This window comes from Lutra lutra, chromosome 14 (genome assembly GCF_902655055.1).
Source record: "Lutra lutra chromosome 14, mLutLut1.2, whole genome shotgun sequence".
Lineage (NCBI taxonomy): Eukaryota > Metazoa > Chordata > Mammalia > Carnivora > Mustelidae > Lutra > Lutra lutra.
The window spans coordinates 47977633-47995598 of record NC_062291.1 but is presented as its reverse complement, the minus strand read 5'-3'; the positions used below and the strand labels follow the sequence as shown (position 1 = coordinate 47995598).

General features: G+C 41.2%; 1 protein-coding gene across 3 annotated transcripts in view; it reads right to left on the bottom strand.

Moving 5' to 3' along the window:
• The window catches only part of WDFY4 (WDFY family member 4), a 279441-nt gene that overhangs the window by 171954 nt on the left and 89521 nt on the right, over positions 1-17966 (bottom strand). For all 3 annotated transcript variants that reach the window (XM_047702650.1, XM_047702652.1, XM_047702651.1), the window contains exons 20-23: positions 5512-5743; positions 4251-4396; positions 3110-3221; positions 2207-2397 (exon numbers count right to left, since the gene is read on the bottom strand). In XM_047702650.1, coding sequence (XP_047558606.1) covers positions 2207-2397; positions 3110-3221; positions 4251-4396; positions 5512-5743 — 681 coding nt within the window. The remainder of the gene's footprint in view (positions 1-2206; positions 2398-3109; positions 3222-4250; positions 4397-5511; positions 5744-17966) is intronic.

Genomic DNA, 17966 nt, shown 5'->3' with positions numbered 1-17966 from the left:
ATCAAGTTCCATATCAGGACTCATCCATATCCCTGCTGCCTAGCTCTTAAGAGATATTCGGTCAACATGAACTGAGTACATGGATTCCATGCATGGGCCACTCCTTGTCTCTACCATCTCTTTCTTCCTGAAAAACTCAAGCAACATAGCCCCACATGTGATGTTGGCCAACTTTGTAGCCATTATCTGTAACCACATTTTCTGTAGCCACCTCTATAGCACATTATCTTTCTCAAGGCACTCTGCTTAGGCCAAGAAAACATTCACTGAGAATTCACAGTGCCCCAGGCCCTACACTTAGTGGTGGGGAGGCCACAGTGAGCATGAGTGAGAGTTCCAGATCTCCATGAACCTGGAGTTTCTGGGAGGATGGCTAGAGAACACCCAAGTCACAGAGAGCCTGGTAGTTCTGGAAGATAACCTTAGACACTTACTACATTCAATGTATCTTAAAATTATCTTGATACTAAAAAAAATTTTTTTTAATTTTTAAAAAATTTAAAATTATCTTGGTATTTGTCTTATTTTATCCTTCCAGGTAAACCCCCAAGAACAGGAAGTGCTATGTACCTTTTTGGAAATGCTCACAATAATAGCCCAAATGCCTAGTCACAGCAGATCTGCATGTGCTGAAGTAGAACACATGCCACTACAGCTGCTTTTAACAACATGATTCAGAGAAAATTTTAATATCCTCAAAGCCCCAATTCTTGAGTTTTAACATAAACCAGACACACCCATTCACTAATTACCAAAATATTTACTGAATATCTGTTTGGTGTCAGTAATATATTGGCAAAGAATAAGGAAACTCCCATGCCTTTAGACAATTACAGTCCTGTAGAGATGAGCAGAGGCATAATTACAGCACTGGGTAAGAGCCTGAGACTGGGCACATGCGCAGTACCAAGGACAGCTAGGATATGACTGCACACTCAGCTCAGGGCTTAGAAGAGAGATCCCCTTTGCCATTGGAGCTTGACCTGGGGAAGAGAGGGAGGCAGTGCTCCAAGCCGAGGATACAGGTACACAAAGTAATATGAGGTGGTTAGCAATCCATGACCATGCAGGATTCAGGGAGGAAGTTTCACTGGCTGGGCAGGAAATGGGGCTAAATGGGGCTGGCAGAACAGGTTGGCGGCCAGTTTTTAAAGGCCTTTGAATCCAGTATAAGGAGTCTGGAATATTCTACCAGTGACTAGGTACCTTTGAAGGGTGTGCACAGGAAAGAAGGATCATCAAGTCTGTAATGTAGAACTATGGCTGGTATCAATGCGATTGAAGGAAGAAGCAGAGGGAATAGGCCACTGTCCAGCTGGGGCAGCAGTCTAGGCAAGAGGGTGTGTGCCTGAGAAGCTTTCTTCTTCTCAGACCCTGACTTGGGGGCCAAAGAGACAGGAAGGCTTTCTCTTAGCTCCTGCTGTACCCAGGAGGAACCATCATGGCCTTTGCCCCCTAGTGACATTGTCTAGACTTTGACACTAGTCCTCCCTTCATGATTTCCTTCCAGCCATGCAGGAAGGTCTCAAGGGCAGTGAACGTGTCTCGGTTCACCTTACAAATAGTAAACAGCATTAACAATCACAGTTACTCTGAGTGGGTACTCTTCTGAACACTCGGCATATATGAACTCACCTAATCATCTTAGCCCTACAAAACAAGTGCTGTTATTATTCCCATTTTACACATAGGGGAACTGAGGCTCAAAGAGAGTAAGAACTCGAGATGGCTGGCACTTACAGAGCCCTTATTCTGCACAGCCATAATATGCAGCCATCCATTTGAATTAAATGATCTAGTGCTCACAACAATTCCAGGACACAGGACAGGAGATTGTCCGTATCATATTATCAAGGAAACTGAGGCAGTGAGGGTAAGTAACTCATGTAAGGTTAGTAACTCATGTGAGGTTACATAGCAAGTTTGAGGAAGAGGCAAGGTTCAAACCCAGCACCCTGGTTCCTGCACCCAGGCTGCTAGCCATCATATCAGGTGCAAAGCAGGTGACAAATGATTCCTGAATTCGGTGAAAGTGAAATTCCTGAAATTCCTGAATTCGCCCTCTGCTGTGGCGACACTGGCTTCAAGACCCTTCCCTTGGTTTCCCTTCTCCAGAAGTTACCCTGGAGGGAAAGTCCCCTAGGGCCAGTGAAGCTCTTCCCTGCTCCTCCGGGAGTTACAGGCTCAGAGGGGAGGGTGGGATTACCTGGTACCCACAGATGTGCTGCATTAGGAGATCGCACATGACATTGTTGGTCAGGACAGAGTGCAGGACTTTCACGGCTGCGTACATGGTATGGTCATCTGTCGCTAAGGAAATGAGGCCCAGGAGGATGCTGGGCCCGCCAATGAAGTCCAGGCTGCTGGCTGCCGGAATGGAGTGGAACACCCTTACGCCTGTATGAGACAAAGGGGCATTCCATCAATACATCACAGCTTCAGGGCGATGGCAAGTCCCCTGGAATCCTGCAAGGACACAAGAGGTGCCAGTGCCACCGTCCACCCAGAGTAGAGGCACCTGGGCACCTAGGACAGGCTGGGAGCGGGAGGAAGGATGGAGGTTCGAAAGCCTTAGCACCCTGAAAAATCCTGCACTGAGCTCTTCCTGGCTCTCCAAAAGGCTGAAACAGCCCAAAGGATTTCAGATCACTGCCTTTGTCTCCATCCAGACTTCTGGGAGAGCCACAAGCTCTCTGGGCCTTGGGGTGTTGGTTGCGACAACCCCAAGCTCTTGTCTGTGCTCTAGATCCTGTAAGATTGGACTTTGTACCAACACCCTGCTCTGCTCTTGCCCAGCTGCATGACAAGCAGCAGTCAGTGGCTATTTTTACCCAAATAACCACAACCATTGCCTCTGTCAAAGGGGCCCCCCACCGCCCCATGCACATTCGACAGGCCCCACTGTGCATAGATGCCAGCCTGGTTAGTAGCTGAGTTCATGGGCAACTGGCAAATGCGGCAAGGTGAACTGATCTCCATGCAGCATGGCAGGCTAACTCGCCAACCCTCACCCTCGCTAGGAAGCTGCTTAGAGGTCCAGGCTGCACAAGCAATGACAGCCACGTGCCCATCTTCCCAAACAGTAGCAAAAGGGCAAGACCTCACCTACCTAAATGGCCCACAGCCACAGCGCCAATGGTTCGGAGAGAACCCGAGAGGTGGCCAGCACAATTTCTTAGCAAGAACACAGGTGTGGCATTGTCACGGGATGAAATGTTCATCTAGAGAAATGAGCAACAATCAGTCCTAAGAAATCTTCTGGAATGGAAGAGCTTTTATTCGCAAGGTCCTAGAGGGCAGGCACCCCAAGGCCTGGTCCAGTTTTGGCACTCAGTAAGAGAAAGTCAGTGAATAAATAATAAGTGAACCAATGTCAGGGAGACTGACATCAAAATTTGGGTTCCTATGCCCCACCTCCCAGTCTGTGGCTGAGTCACATGGGAACAGCTCCTGGTGCAGTAGTGCCACAGATGTCCCACAGGTCACAGTGAAGAGCTAATGAGGGAGAGGTGGACCCAAGAACATGTGGAGATGGGACGGTGCCACGAAAACCAGGCTGCCTCCTTCCCGGTCCAGGCTGTCCAGCCTCTGCAAGGCCCAGCCTCACTGGTCTCGAAGGGCTAGGCAGATGAGAGTCTGGGGTACTCTGTGGGTAAAGGCACAGCTGAGGTGCTCAACAAGACCTCATCCCTTATATACTGAGCCTCTTCAGTAAAGGGAGGTGGCCCTCTGTCTGTGAGGATGGAGAGAATATAAACAAATCAGCCCAAATTCATCAGCATTAAGCAAAAGACCGCACTCTGCAGGGATTAGGAAATACTTCATCTACTGGAAGCTTCCTCTACAAACATGTCTGCTTGCTGTTTGCAAGTTGGCTGTTTGAAATAAGCATGGCAACTCACAGAACATTTTGCAGGGCTGGGGAGTCAGTAGCATCCAGAAAAGAGAAGCTCAATCGTGTTTTCAGGTCACAAATGTTTTTCAAGTTCCATTTGTTCCTGTTCTCCAGTGAAGAATACAGAGCATCCGCTCTCTCTTCTGAGCATTCCAAATAAAAGCTTTAGTCCCAGGAGACCCGAATGGGTGAAGAGGCATGTGTTATTTTAACAAATGAAATGGGCAGCACGCCTGTGTGAATCTGTCAGCGTGTGCATGTTTATGAGGTTGTGTCCACTTAAGCACCGAAAGCTGAACCAAGCTATGAGGTCATGATTCCAAAAGGAGGCAACAAGTGAAGGCAGAAGTCGTACCTCTTTGGCAATCAGGCGGCTGTCCACTTCACTGTAAGTGTTTCTGATGTCCGTAACACTGGTGGTGGAGGAGCTGGCTAAGTGAAGGCCAAAGGAAACCTTTTCCTCAGCAACAAGGGGCGTTGCTTCTATATCAGGGTCCACTCCTAGAACAACACAGCTTTGATCATTTCTACTGTCTCTACAGAAGAGAAAGTATGAGCTCAGTAAAATAAATAGCTATGGCTATATGGTGAAGCTACCACTGAGAGGCTGTCTTATGTTGTTTGAGTGTATGTTTATGTCACATGTTTGCCCCTGTGGTTCTCTGACACTTACAGGAAACTGGATAAATCTCACAGGATTAACCCTACTATAAAATAAGAGCACCTGGGGTGTGAAATTACTAAAGCTTGAAGCATCTACCAAAGAGATGATATAACCTCATCCTCCAAAACCAAAATGCTAAGTGATAAGAAAGCTGACGTTAAAAAAAAAAAAAGAGAGAGAGAGAGACAGAGAGAGACTGGGCTGAAAGCCCTAATATTTTCAATGAGCTATATGCCATGGTGCACATTACACTTGGAATGAGTACCCTGGTCCCTGGGTCAAAGAAAGCCACGTGTGCTAGTGGAACTGCATGGCCTGAATAGGCAGTGAGCAAAATTTTGGCTCTAGACTTGACCTCATCACATGGCTCTGGCCAGTGCCATCTGCCAGAGGAAATGGAAGCCTGAAGAAGACATGGGGCCTGGAGACAGAAAAACTCTACAGTGCTCAATTGCCCTTCACTATGCACAAGGCTTCTTCTGTACATAAATTCATTCATCATTCTTCCCAGATGGGAGCTGACCCCCTTGACTTGATAGAGCACAGAGAACAGTACTCCCTACTTGAACAGCCAGCAATCAATAATGGAAATGTGGATGTTTGTCTGCCTGTTTAATAATTGAATACAACAGTATACTTTAGTTAAAAAGCTTCTTCATTAAAAGGAATGTAACTTATTTATCGCATTCTCCTCTCTCTTTCTTTGCTGATGGTATTACCCACCCATTCTCCTCCATTATGGGCTTTGGAGTTGAACTCTAAAGGATATTGTCATTTCCTTTTCTGTGACATTTTCTTTTGGGTTGTAAATTTATAATGATCCAATTACAGAGGTCTTCCCTAATGACTGACCTATACTGAGTTTATTCTTTATAAATATGCTATAAATAACTAGATGTCCATTTAAAAAAATAATATCAGTGAGATCATTATAAATCAAAACACTCTATACCTTGAGCATGCACAGCTTGGAAGTTACCACAGTATCTTGGGCCAAGTTTGTTAATAACTTCCAGAGTGTCCACTGAGATGGCTTCTTCAAAGAGGTATGTAGGCCCAAGACGCCATATTAATGATGACTTTTGTTTCCAAAGTCGAGGGGTAGAAATATATCCATAAACATCTACAAATGAAGATGGATCCATTGAAAGGAAAGGCCCTGGTAAGGCCTGAATATACAACATCTGTTAAAATTAAAAGGATGGGGGTAGGGGGAAAGAGAGAGATTTAACCTCAGAATTAATCAAATAAACACTCATGGATATAAAATGATATACCTTACACTCTAAAAGTAAAAGCTTATTTCATCTACAAACATTAAAAAGCTCACTCTCAAAGCTGAGAAACAATGCAGGAAAGCAGTTTACAAAATGTTGGTGAGAGTAAAAAACTGACACTGTGTCTTTGGAAACAAATTTGACAAGTAATATTAAGAGCCACTGAAATGTTTATCTTTTCTGTTCCAGTCATTCCATTGAGAATCTAAATGTCCAGTATTTGCACACCCATTAAGTTTTATGTACTAAATAATTACAGACATATCCAAATAGAAAGGAAGAAATAAAATCATTTCTATTTGCAAATAATATGTCCATGTGGAAAATTCCAAAAAATCTACCAAAAAAAAAAAAATGCCTAGGAATAATAAGTGAGAGGGAGGAGTCAAGATGGCGGAGAAGTAGCAGGCTGAGACTACTTCGGGTAGCAGAAGATCAGCTAAATAGCTTATCTAAAGATTGCAAACACCTACAAATCCAACGGGAGATTGAAGAGAAGAAGAACAGCAATTCCAGAAACAGAAAATCAACCACTTTCTGCAAGGTAGGACTGGCGGAGAAGTGAATCCAAAGCGACGGGAAGATAGACCGCGGGGGGAGGGGCCGGCTCCTGGCGAGCGGCAGAGCAACGGAGCAAAATCAGGACTTTGAAAAGTCTGTTCCGCTCGGTCAGCTCGGAGCGCGGCCGGAGGCCAGGGTGACGGGAGTCATTTGGCGCTGTTCTCTGAGGGCGCACTGAGGAGTGGGGCCCCGGGCTCTCGGCTCCTCCGGGCCGGAGACCGGGAGGCCGCCATCTTTATTCCCGTCCTCCGGACTCTACGGAAAGCGCTCAGGGAACAAAAGCTCCCGAAAGCGAACCCGAGCGGATGACTCAGCGCGGCCCCGGGTAAGGGCGGTGCAACTCCACCTGGGGCAAAGACGCTTGAGAATCACTACAACGGGCCCCTCCCCCAGAAGATCTACGGGAAACCCAGCCAGGACCAAGTTCACCTACCAAGGAGAACGGCGGAATTCCAGAGGAGAAGAAAGCAAAGCACGGAACTCATGGCTTTCTCCCCATGATTTTTTAGCCTTGCAGTTAATTTAATTTTTTTTTTCTTTTTCAATTTTTTTTTCTTTTTCTCTTCTTCTGCTAAATTTTTTTAACTTTTACCGTTTTCTTTTTTTAACGTTTTTTAAATAGTTTATCTAATATATATATATTTTTTCCTCTTTTTATATTTTTTCTTTATCGGCTTTCTTTTTTTTAATAGTTTTTTTTTTCTTTCTTTCTGAACCCCTTTTTATCCCCTTTCTCCCCCCTCACAATTCGGGATCTCTTCTGATTTGGCTAAAGCATATTTTCCTGGGGTTGTTGCCACCCTTTTAGTATTTTACTTGCTCCTTCATAAACTCTTATCTGGACAAAATGACAAGGCGGAAAAATTCACAACCAAAAAAAGAACAAGAGGCAGTACCAAAGGCTAGGGACCTAATCAATACAGACATTGGTAATATGTCAGATATAGAGTTCAGAATGATGATTCTCAAGGTTCTAGCCGGGCTCGAAAAAGGCATGGAAGATATTAAAGCAACCCTCTCGGGAGATATAAAAGCCCTTTCTGGAGAAATAAAAGAACTAAAATCTAACCAAGTTGAAATAAAAAAAGCTATTAATGAGGTGCAATCAAAAATGGAGGCTCTCACTGCTAGGATAAATGAGGCAGAAGAAAGAATTAGCGATATAGAAGACCAAATGACAGAGAATAAAGAAGCTGAGCAAAAGAGGGACAAACAGCTACTGGACCACGGGGGGAGAATTCGAGAGATAAGTGACACCATAAGACGAAACAACATTAGAATAATTGGGATTCCAGAAGAAGAGGAAACAGAGAGGGGAGCAGAAGGTATATTGGAGAGAATTATTGGAGAGAATTTCCCCAATATGGCAAAGGGAACAAGCATCAAAATCCAGGAGGTTCAGAGAACCCCCCTCAAAATCAGTAAGAATAGGTCTACACCCCGTCACCTAATAGTAAAATTGACAAGTCTTAGTGACAAAGAAAAGATCCTGAAAGCAGCCCGGGAAAAGAAGTCTGTAACGTACAATGGTAAAAATATTAGATTGGCAGCAGACTTATCCACAGAGACCTGGCAGGCCAGAAAGAGCTGGCATGATATATTCAGAGTACTAAATGAGAAAAACATGCAGCCAAGAATACTATATCCAGCTAAGCTATCATTGAAAATAGACAGAGAGATTAAAAGCTTCCAGGACAAACAAAAACTGAAAGAATTTGCAAATACCAAACCAGCTCTACAGGAAATATTGAAAGGGGTCCTCTAAGCAAAGAGAGACCCTAAAAGTAGTAGATCAGAAAGAAACAGAGACAATATACAGTAACAGTCACCTTACAGGCAATACAATGGCACTAAATTCATATCTCTCAACACTTACCCTGAATGTTAATGGGCTAAATGCCCCAATCAAAAGACACAGGGTATCAGAATGGATAAAAAAACAAAAACCATCTATATGTTGCCTACAAGAAACTCATCTTACACCCGAAGACACCTCCAGGTTTAAAGTGAGGGGGTGGAAAAGAATTTACCATGCTAATGGACATCAGAAGAAAGCAGGAGTGGCAATCCTTATATCAGATCAATTAGATTTTAAGCCAAAGATTATAATAAGAGATGAGGAAGGACACTATATCATACTCAAAGGAACTGTCCAACAAGAAGATCTAACAATTTTAAATATCTATGCCCCTAACGTGGGAGCAGCCAACTATATAAACCAATTAATAACAAAATCAAAGAAACACATCGACAAGAATACAATAATAGTAGGGGACTTTAACACTCCCCTCACTGAAATGGACAGATCATCCAAGCAAAAGATCAACAAGGAAATCAAGGCCTTAAATGACACACTAGACCAGATGGACATCACAGGTATATTCAGAACATTTCATCCCAAAGCAACAGAATACACATTCTTCTCTAGTGCACATGGAACATTCTCCAGAATAGATCACATTCTTGGTCCTAAATCAAGTCTCAACCAGTATCAAAAGATTGGGATCATTCCCTGCATATTTTCAGACCACAATGCTCTAAAGCTAGAACTCAATAACAAGAGGAAATTTGGAAAGAACCCAAATACATGGAGACTAAACAGTATCCTTCTAAAGAATGAATGGGTCAACCAGGAAATCAAAGAAGAATTGAAAAAATTTATGGAAACAAATGATAATGAAAACACAACAGTTCAGAATCTGTGGGACACAACGAAGGCAGTCCTGAGAGGAAAATATATAGCGGTACAAGCCTTTCTCAAGAAACAAGAAAGGTCTCAGGTACACAACCTAACCCTACACCTAAAGGAGCTGGAGAAAGAACAAGAAAGAAACCCTAAACCCAGCAGGAGAAGAGAAATCATAAAGATCAGAGCAGAAATCAATGAAATAGAAACCAAAAAAACAATAGAACAAATCAACGAAACTAGGAGCTGGTTCTTTGAAAGAATTAATAAGATTGATAAACCCCTGGCCAGACTTATCAAAAAGAAAAGAGAGAGGACCCAAATAAATAAAATCATGAATGAAAGAGGAGAGATCACAACGAACACCAAAGAAATACAGACAATTATAAGAACATACTATGAGCAACTCTACGCCAACAAATTTGACAATCTGGAAGAAATGGATGCATTCCTAGAGACATATAAACTACCACAACTGAACCAGGAAGAAATAGAAAGCCTGAACAGACCCATAACCAGTAAGGAGATTGAAACAGTCATCAAAAATCTCCAAACAAACAAAAGCCCAGGGCCAGACGGCTTCCCGGGGGAATTCTACCAAACATTTAAAGAAGAACTAATTCCTATTCTCCTGAAACTGTTCCAAAAAATAGAAATAGAAGGAAAACTTCCAAACTCATTTTATGAGGCCAGCATCACCTTGATCCCAAAACCAGACAAGGATCCCATCAAAAAAGAGAACTACAGACCAATATCCTTGATGAACACAGATGCAAAAATTCTCGCCAAAATACTAGCCAATAGGATTCAACAGTACGTTAAAAGGATTATTCACCACGACCAAGTGGGATTTATTCCAGGGCTGCAAGGCTGGTTCAACATCCGCAAATCAATCAATGTGATACAACACATTAATAAAAGAAAGAACAAGAACCATATGATACTCTCCATAGATGCTGAAAAAGCATTTGACAAAGTACAGCATCCCTTCCTGATCAAAACTCTTCAAAGTGTAGGGATAGACGGCACATACCTCAATATTATCAAAGCCATCTATGAAAAACCCACCGCAAATATCATTCTCAATGGAGAAAAACTGAAAGCTTTTCCGCTAAGGTCAGGAACACGGCAGGGATGTCCATTATCACCACTGCTATTCAACATAGTACTAGAAGTCCTAGCCTCAGCAATCAGACAACAAAAGGAAATTAAAGGCATCCAAATCGGCAAAGAAGAAGTCAAACTATCACTCTTCGCAGATGATATGATACTCTATGTGGAAAACCCAAAAGACTCCACTCCAAAACTGCTAGAACTTGTACAGGAATTCAGTAAAGTGTCAGGATATAAAATCAATGCACAGAAATCAGTTGCATTTCTCTACACCAACAACAAGACAGAAGAAAGAGAAATTAAGGAGTCCATCCCATTTACAATTGCACCCAAAACTATAAGATACCTAGGAATAAACCTAACCAAAGAGACTAAGAATCTATACTCAGAAAACTATAAAGTACTCATGAAAGAAATGGAGGAAGACACAAAGAAATGGAAAAATGTTCCATGCTCCTGGATTGGAAGAATAAATATTGTGAAAATGTCTATGCTACCTAAAGCAATCTACACATTTAATGCAATTCCTATCAAAGTACCATCCATTTTTTTCAAAGAGATGGAACAAAGAATCCTAAAATTTATATGGAACCAGAAAAGACCTCGAATAGCCAAAGGAATATTGAAAAAGAAAGCCAAAGTTGGTGGCATCACAATTCCGGACTTCAAGCTCTATTACAAAGCTGTCATCATCAAGACAGCATGGTACTGGCACAAAAACAGACACATAGATCAATGGAACAGAATAGAGAGCCCAGAAATGGACCCTCAACTCTATGGTCAACTCATCTTCGACAAAGCAGGAAAGAATGTCCAATGGAACAAAGACAGCCTCTTCAATAAATGGTGTTGGGAAAATTGGACAGCCACATGCAGAAAAATGAAATTGGATCATTTCCTTACACCACACACGAAAATAGACTCAAAATGGATGAAGGATCTCAATGTGAGAAAGGAATCCATCAAAATCCTTGAGGAGAACACAGGCAGCAACCTCGTCGACCTCAGCCGCAGCAACATCTTCCTAGGAACATCACCAAAGGCAAGGGAAGCAAGGGCAAAAATGAACTTTTGGGATTTTATCAAGATCAAAAGCTTTTGCACAGCAAAGGAAACCGTTAAAAAAACCAAAAGACAACTGACAGAATAGGAGAAGATATTTGCAAATGACATATCAGATAAAGGGCTAGTGTCCAAAATCTATAAAGAACTTAGCAAACTCAACACCCAAAGAACAAATAATCCAATCAAGAAATGGGCAGAGGACATGAACAGACATTTCTGCAAAGAAGACATCCAGATGGCCAACAGACACATGAAAAAGTGCTCCATATCACTCGGCATCAGGGAAATACAAATCAAAACCACCATGAGATAGCACCTCACACCAGTCAGAATGGCTAAAATTAACAAGTCAGGAAATGACAGATGCTGGCGAGGATGCGGAGAAAGGGGAACCCTCCTACACTGTTGGTGGGAATGCAAGCTGGTGCAACCACTCTGGAAAACAGCATGGAGGTTCCTCAAAATGTTGAAAATAGAACTACCCTATGACCCTGCAATTGCACTGCTGGGTATTTACCCTAAAGATACAAACATAGTGATCCGAAGGGGCACATGCACCCGAATGTTTATAGCAGCAATGTCTACAATAGCCAAACTATGGAAAGAACCTAGATGTCCATCTACAGACGAATGGATAAAGAAGATGTGGTATATATACACAATGGAATACTATGCAGCCATCAAAAGAAATGAAATCTTGCCATTTGCGACGATGTGGATGGAACTAGAGGGTATCATGCTTAGCGAAATAAGTCAATCGGAGAAAGACAACTATCATATGATCTCCCTGATATGAGGGAGAGGAGATGCAACATGGGGGGTCGAGGGGGTAGGAGAATAGTAAATGAAACAAGATGGGATTGGGAGGGAGACAAACCATAAGTGACTCTTAATCTCACAAAACAAACTGAGGGTTGATGGGGGGAGGGGGTTGGGAGAGGGGGTGGGGTTATGGATATCGGGGAGGGTATGTGCTATGGTGAGTGTTGTGAAGTGTGTAAACCTGGCGATTCGCAGACCTGTACCCCTGGGGATAAAAATATATGTTTATAAAGCTGTAAAAAAAAAAAAAAAAAAAGAAAGAAAGAAAGAAAGGATGAATCCCCAAGTTTTGTAGCAACATGGACGGGACTGGAAGAGATTATGCTGAATGAAATAAGTCAAGCAGAGAGAGTGAATTATCATATGGTTTCACTTATTTGTGGAGCATAACAAATAGCATGGAGGACAAGGGGAGATGGAGAGGAGAAGGGAGTTGAGGGAAATTGGAAGGGGAGGTGAACCATGAGAGACTATGGACTCTGAAAAACGATCTGAGAATTTTGAAAGGGTGGGGGGTGGGAGGTTGGGGGCACCAGGTGGTGGGTATTGTAGAGGGCACGGATTGCATGGAGCACTGGGTGTGGTGCAAAAATAATGAATACTGTTATGCTGAAAAAAATAAAAAAATTAAAAAAAAAAAAAAAGGAATAATAAGTGAGTTCAGCAAGGTCACAGGATACATTATCAAGATACAAAAATCAATCACATTCTACAGGATAACAATGAACATGCAGAAACCAAGATTAAAAACACTATGATTTACAATCACTCAAAAGAAAATGAAATATTTAAATGAAAAGTGTATGAAATCTATATACTAAAAATTCAAAAATGTCAATAAAAGAAATGAAAGAAGACCTGTATAAATGGAGAGGCAAACCATGTTCATGTATAGGAAAACTCAACATAGTAAAAATATTATTTCTCCCTAAAATGATTAGGTTAATGCAGTTCTTATCAAAATATCAGAAGGCTTTTATAGACACACACAAGCTAATTCTAACATTTATATTTGAAGGTACAAGCCCTAGAATAACTTAAACAAATAGATTAATTTTTCTTTTTCAAAAAATAAGTGATTTTGATTATCTTTTTTTTTGAAAGAGAAGAATTAAGTGGGAGGCACCATTTTAATCAATATTATTACATAGTTTATTACATAGCTACAATAATTAAGATAGTGTGGTATTGGTCGGGGTATAGTCACATATATCAGTAGAACAGAATATAGAATCTGGAAATAAATCCATACAACTGTCCCCAACTGATTTTTGATGGAGGTTCAAAAGGAATTCAGTGTAGGAATGATAGCCTTTTTAACCAATGTTGTGGGAACAGCTGGACATCCCACGGGCAAAGAAATGAACTTCAACTTAAACTTCATACCTCCTATAAAAGTTAACTCATAAGAGATAACAAATTTAAATATAAATCTAGAAAATTTTTAGAAGAAATCACAGAAGAAAATCTTTAGGAGCTAGGGTTAGGCAAAGAGTTCTTAGAGTCAACACCAAAACTTAAGTCATAAGAGGGAAATCTGATGAATTATACTTCATCAAAATAAAAACTTTTGCCCTCCAAACTCTTATGGGAAAGAAGATGGAACACAAGCAACTGACTATGAGAAATTCTTTGGCAAATCACTCAACAGAGGACTAGTATATAGAATATATAGAAAACCCCTTAAAACTCAAGAAGAAAAACAATCCAATTAGAAAATAGCCACAAGATATGAACAGACATAACTTAAGAGGATATACAGATGTCAAATAAGCACTTAAGAAGATTTTTTAATCTCATTTTCCATTAAAGAAATGCAAATGAAAAACACAACGAGCTATCACTACACACCTATCAGAATGGCTAATACGAAAAATAGTGACCACACCAAATAACAGAGAAATGGGATCACTCATCTGTTGCTGATGGGAAGTGTAAAATGGCACAATCTGGGAAAATGATTTGCTGTTTCTTATAAAACTAAATATACAATCACCATATGACCCAGCAATTGAACTCTTAGGCATATATCCCAGAGAAATATGGACTTAAGTTCACAATAAAATTGTACACAAACGTTCATAGCAAAACAAAGAAAAAACAAAAAAGGAAAAAAATGTTAAAATCCGCTTTATCTGTAATATCCCAAAACTGAAAACAGCCCAAATGTCCTTCAATCAGTGAATGGTTAACATATACATCCATATCATGGAATACTACTCAGTGATAAAAAGGAATTAAATATTGATGCACAGCAACAATTTGGATGAATTTTCAGAGAATTATGTTGATTGAAAATCCAATCCTAAAAGATCATATACTGTAGAGTTTCATATATACCACATCCTTGAAATGACAACATTCTAGATTCTTGGTTGCCAAGGTTAGGGACAGGGATAAGGGAGGCAGGTGTGAGTGAGTGGGAGTGGCTGTATTTTAATTTTTATAAAAGGGCAACACAAGGGACACAAGGGAACATTGTAGTGACATAAACATTCTGAATCTTGACAGAAGTCATGGACATAGGAACCTACACATGTGATAAAATTATGTGGAACACATACACATATATACAAGTACAAGTAAAACTGGGAAATCTGAACAAATCAGCAGATTGTATCAATATCAATATTTTGGTTATGAAATTTTTCTATGGTTTTTAAGATGTCACCATTGGGGAGAAACTGGGTAAAAGGTACACAGGATTTCTTGCTATTATTTCTTATAACTACATGGTAGCCTATAATTATCTCAATAAAAATTTCAATAAAGTAAAAGAAAACTAGTTAATAGAGTATCACAAATTTTAAAATGATAATTTCAAAGTTTACACAGATAAAAATATTTTAACTACTAGTAAAAATTAAGTAATATATAATATTTTCTATGCAATAAAGTCACAGCTATTTTTTTTTAAAGATTTTATTTATTTATTTGACAGACAGAGATCACAAGTAGGCAGAGAGGCAGGCAGAGAGAGAGGGGGAAGCAGGCTCCCCGCGGAGCAGAGAGCCCGATGCGGGGCTCGATCCCAGGACCCTGGGACCATGACCTGAGCTGAAGGCAGAGGCTTTAACCCACTGAGCCACCCAGGTGCCCCGTCACAGCTATTTTTCTAAAGGGAAAAAACTAAAAGAAACTACAAAGTATGGTAAGATAGAAGGAATATAGGCATTCTTTCTTCTTTTCGATATTTTTCAGGTATTTCAAAATGTGTTTATATAATTTTATAATGACTACGAAATCACTATATACACATTTATGTATATAAATACATATTTTTCAAATGAGGGGTCATACAATTTCAGAAATAGTCTTTTTCTCTCTACCAATTAAATGAGATTTTCAAACAAGAACAAACCAAGTTTTCAGTCACCAGACCTGCCTAGAGTGGGTCCACTGTGCTCTCTCCTCCTCTCCCCTCGTGACAAGCAGGGACTTCTCTCTCTCCCACACTAAAGCTCTGCCCCACCCCTGCAATCCAGCTTGTCTTTTTTCCCAAATTCCTACTGCCTTTACTCACTGCGCCATCTGCATTGATTTACAAACATAAGATGTCTCAAATTTCTTCCACATCATTTTGCTCAATTCAGGCTGTTGAACTATTCCCCACCTTTCAAAATTTAATGTATCTTCCCTTGGAAATTAAAATAAAGGCTCTAACATTAGAGAACCATTGTTAAGCTGGGTCATCCATAACCTAAGCTCTCCCATCTTGTTCTTGCTCAGCAGATGTCTGCCTCTAAACACAGGCCTTCACATTTATTCCAATTAAATTTCACTTGCTGATCCTGAACCAACTTGAGATCATCTTGGAAAAGTCAACTCTGTCTGACTCCACTCTTGGTCATTCCCCACAGCATATTTTGGCATATTCCTGTGGCCCCACACCACTGCCAACCTCCTGCTGACTAACTCTGGCTTAGCTGGTCCCATGAGGTCAGTTCTTCATCCATGGACCAATTCACTCAACTATGCTATCATCCAGTTTGTCTTACTCCTTGTGGCTGTAAATTCAATGCAATTCACTGAATACTTATTGCATGCTTACTGGGTACCAGCCCCTGTGCTAGGTGCGAGCAAGGTCCAAACATCAAAAGGACTTGTTTATTAGCCTCAAAGTCCATGAACCATTTCACAGAATACCAACCTATTTTGGAAGACAAAACAAGAATACTAAAATGTTTTGCAAAAGAAGAAAAAAAACAAGCCCACTCTGTAATCATGCCTAAACAGATAATAACAAAGACACTGTTCAACCACAAAACTAACCAGAGTTCCATCCTGGCTAACATGAGTGATACTGCTTTTTTCTCCAATGACAACTCTAACCTGCTCCATTCCTCCCACTTCCTGGATAAAAGTTGTGAACATACACAGACATCAAAGTCCCTCTTTCTGATAGCACACAATTGAGAATAGACCAACCTCCACTTCTTTGAACCCTTCCCCAAATCACCTAAAATGAGCTCTAATCCTATCTAAATTCCTCCCAAGTCTTTGTTACCCCCATGAAATAGAGTGTCCTTCTACAACAAGCTTAATAAATCTAATTCTTGTTTTGTACTATATGCACACTCGCGGAGGTATTTGGCTGGTGGGCATGGACAATTCCTAGCATCTGAAACAGTACCTGACAAAGAAGGGTGCTCCAAAATACTTAATGAGGGAAGGAAGGAAAGAAGGAAGGAAGGGAAGGAGGGAAGGAAGGGAGGGGAAGGGAGGAAGGGAAGAATGGCTAATATCATCAATGATTTGAGAAAAGAATTAACTTCATGCTTTGAAAGGCCTATTTTTGTTATGCTCCTGCTGAATCTTCCTCATTACCATTGCCCTTTTTTTGATAAGATAATTATACTAGAAGATAGCACCGAATTCATCTTTAAGTGTTATATCAAACTTAGGTTGTTCTAACCTAATGATTCTCAACATGGGGTGATTTTGTCCCATAGTGAGCATTTGGAAATATCTGGAGATATTTTTGGTAGTCACAACTGGAGAGAGAGAGAGAGAGTGATGCTTTGGCATCTAGGGAAGCCACAGATTCTGCTAAGTATCCTACTACACAGAGAATGGACCCCTACAACAAAGAATTATCAAGCCTCAAATGTCAAACTAAAAAAACGAGAAACCCTATTAATCTAAGGTTCTCCATTCTGGCTAAATATTAGAACCAGCTGAGAAACTCTGAAAAGATTACCAAATTACGCTGCACACAGAGACCCTATTAAGACTGCCCTTAGGAGCAGCCTGCCCGGTAGAACTTTAAAAATACTTTCCGAGTGATTCTAGAATGTAGCCTAGGTTGAACTGCTCTCTCAGAAACCTGGGTGAAATTCTGGTTTCACCCACCTTCTGGTGTCTTCTGGGCCCTTCTCACTCTGGCTTCCCTGGGGAGCTCTCCCAGTGCCTGCCAGGACACACCTGCCATGTCCCTCATCTCCCAGCTTCCTCTCCCCTATGTGTCAGGGCAGCAGGTGACTCTAAAAGGCAGTGATGAGACACTTCTCCAGCTACGTGTTCACATTCCATTGCCTTCTCTAAGCAGGGAACCATCTTTTCCTTGTCATTTTTGCTGTAAATCTGGTAAGAGGTGTTGGTGTCCTTGCAAGCCCTAGGGCCTGGCTTCTAAGCATAGCATGCAGACAGTCATAATAGATTCACCAGGAAGCTTCTTCGAAAAGTAAAACCTCGGACCCTGCACAGACCTTCCCGGGGAATCCACAACTCAAACTGTGAAAAGCCTCGTTTGCTCTGGGACTTTATAGTCTCTTATGACTACTCTTATTTCCATGTTTCATCTTCTGCTCTGTTTGTGTGGCCTTCATTCCAGTTTCTGAAGGATTTTTGCTTTCTTGGGTTTGGGGTTTTCCTCATGTTTGA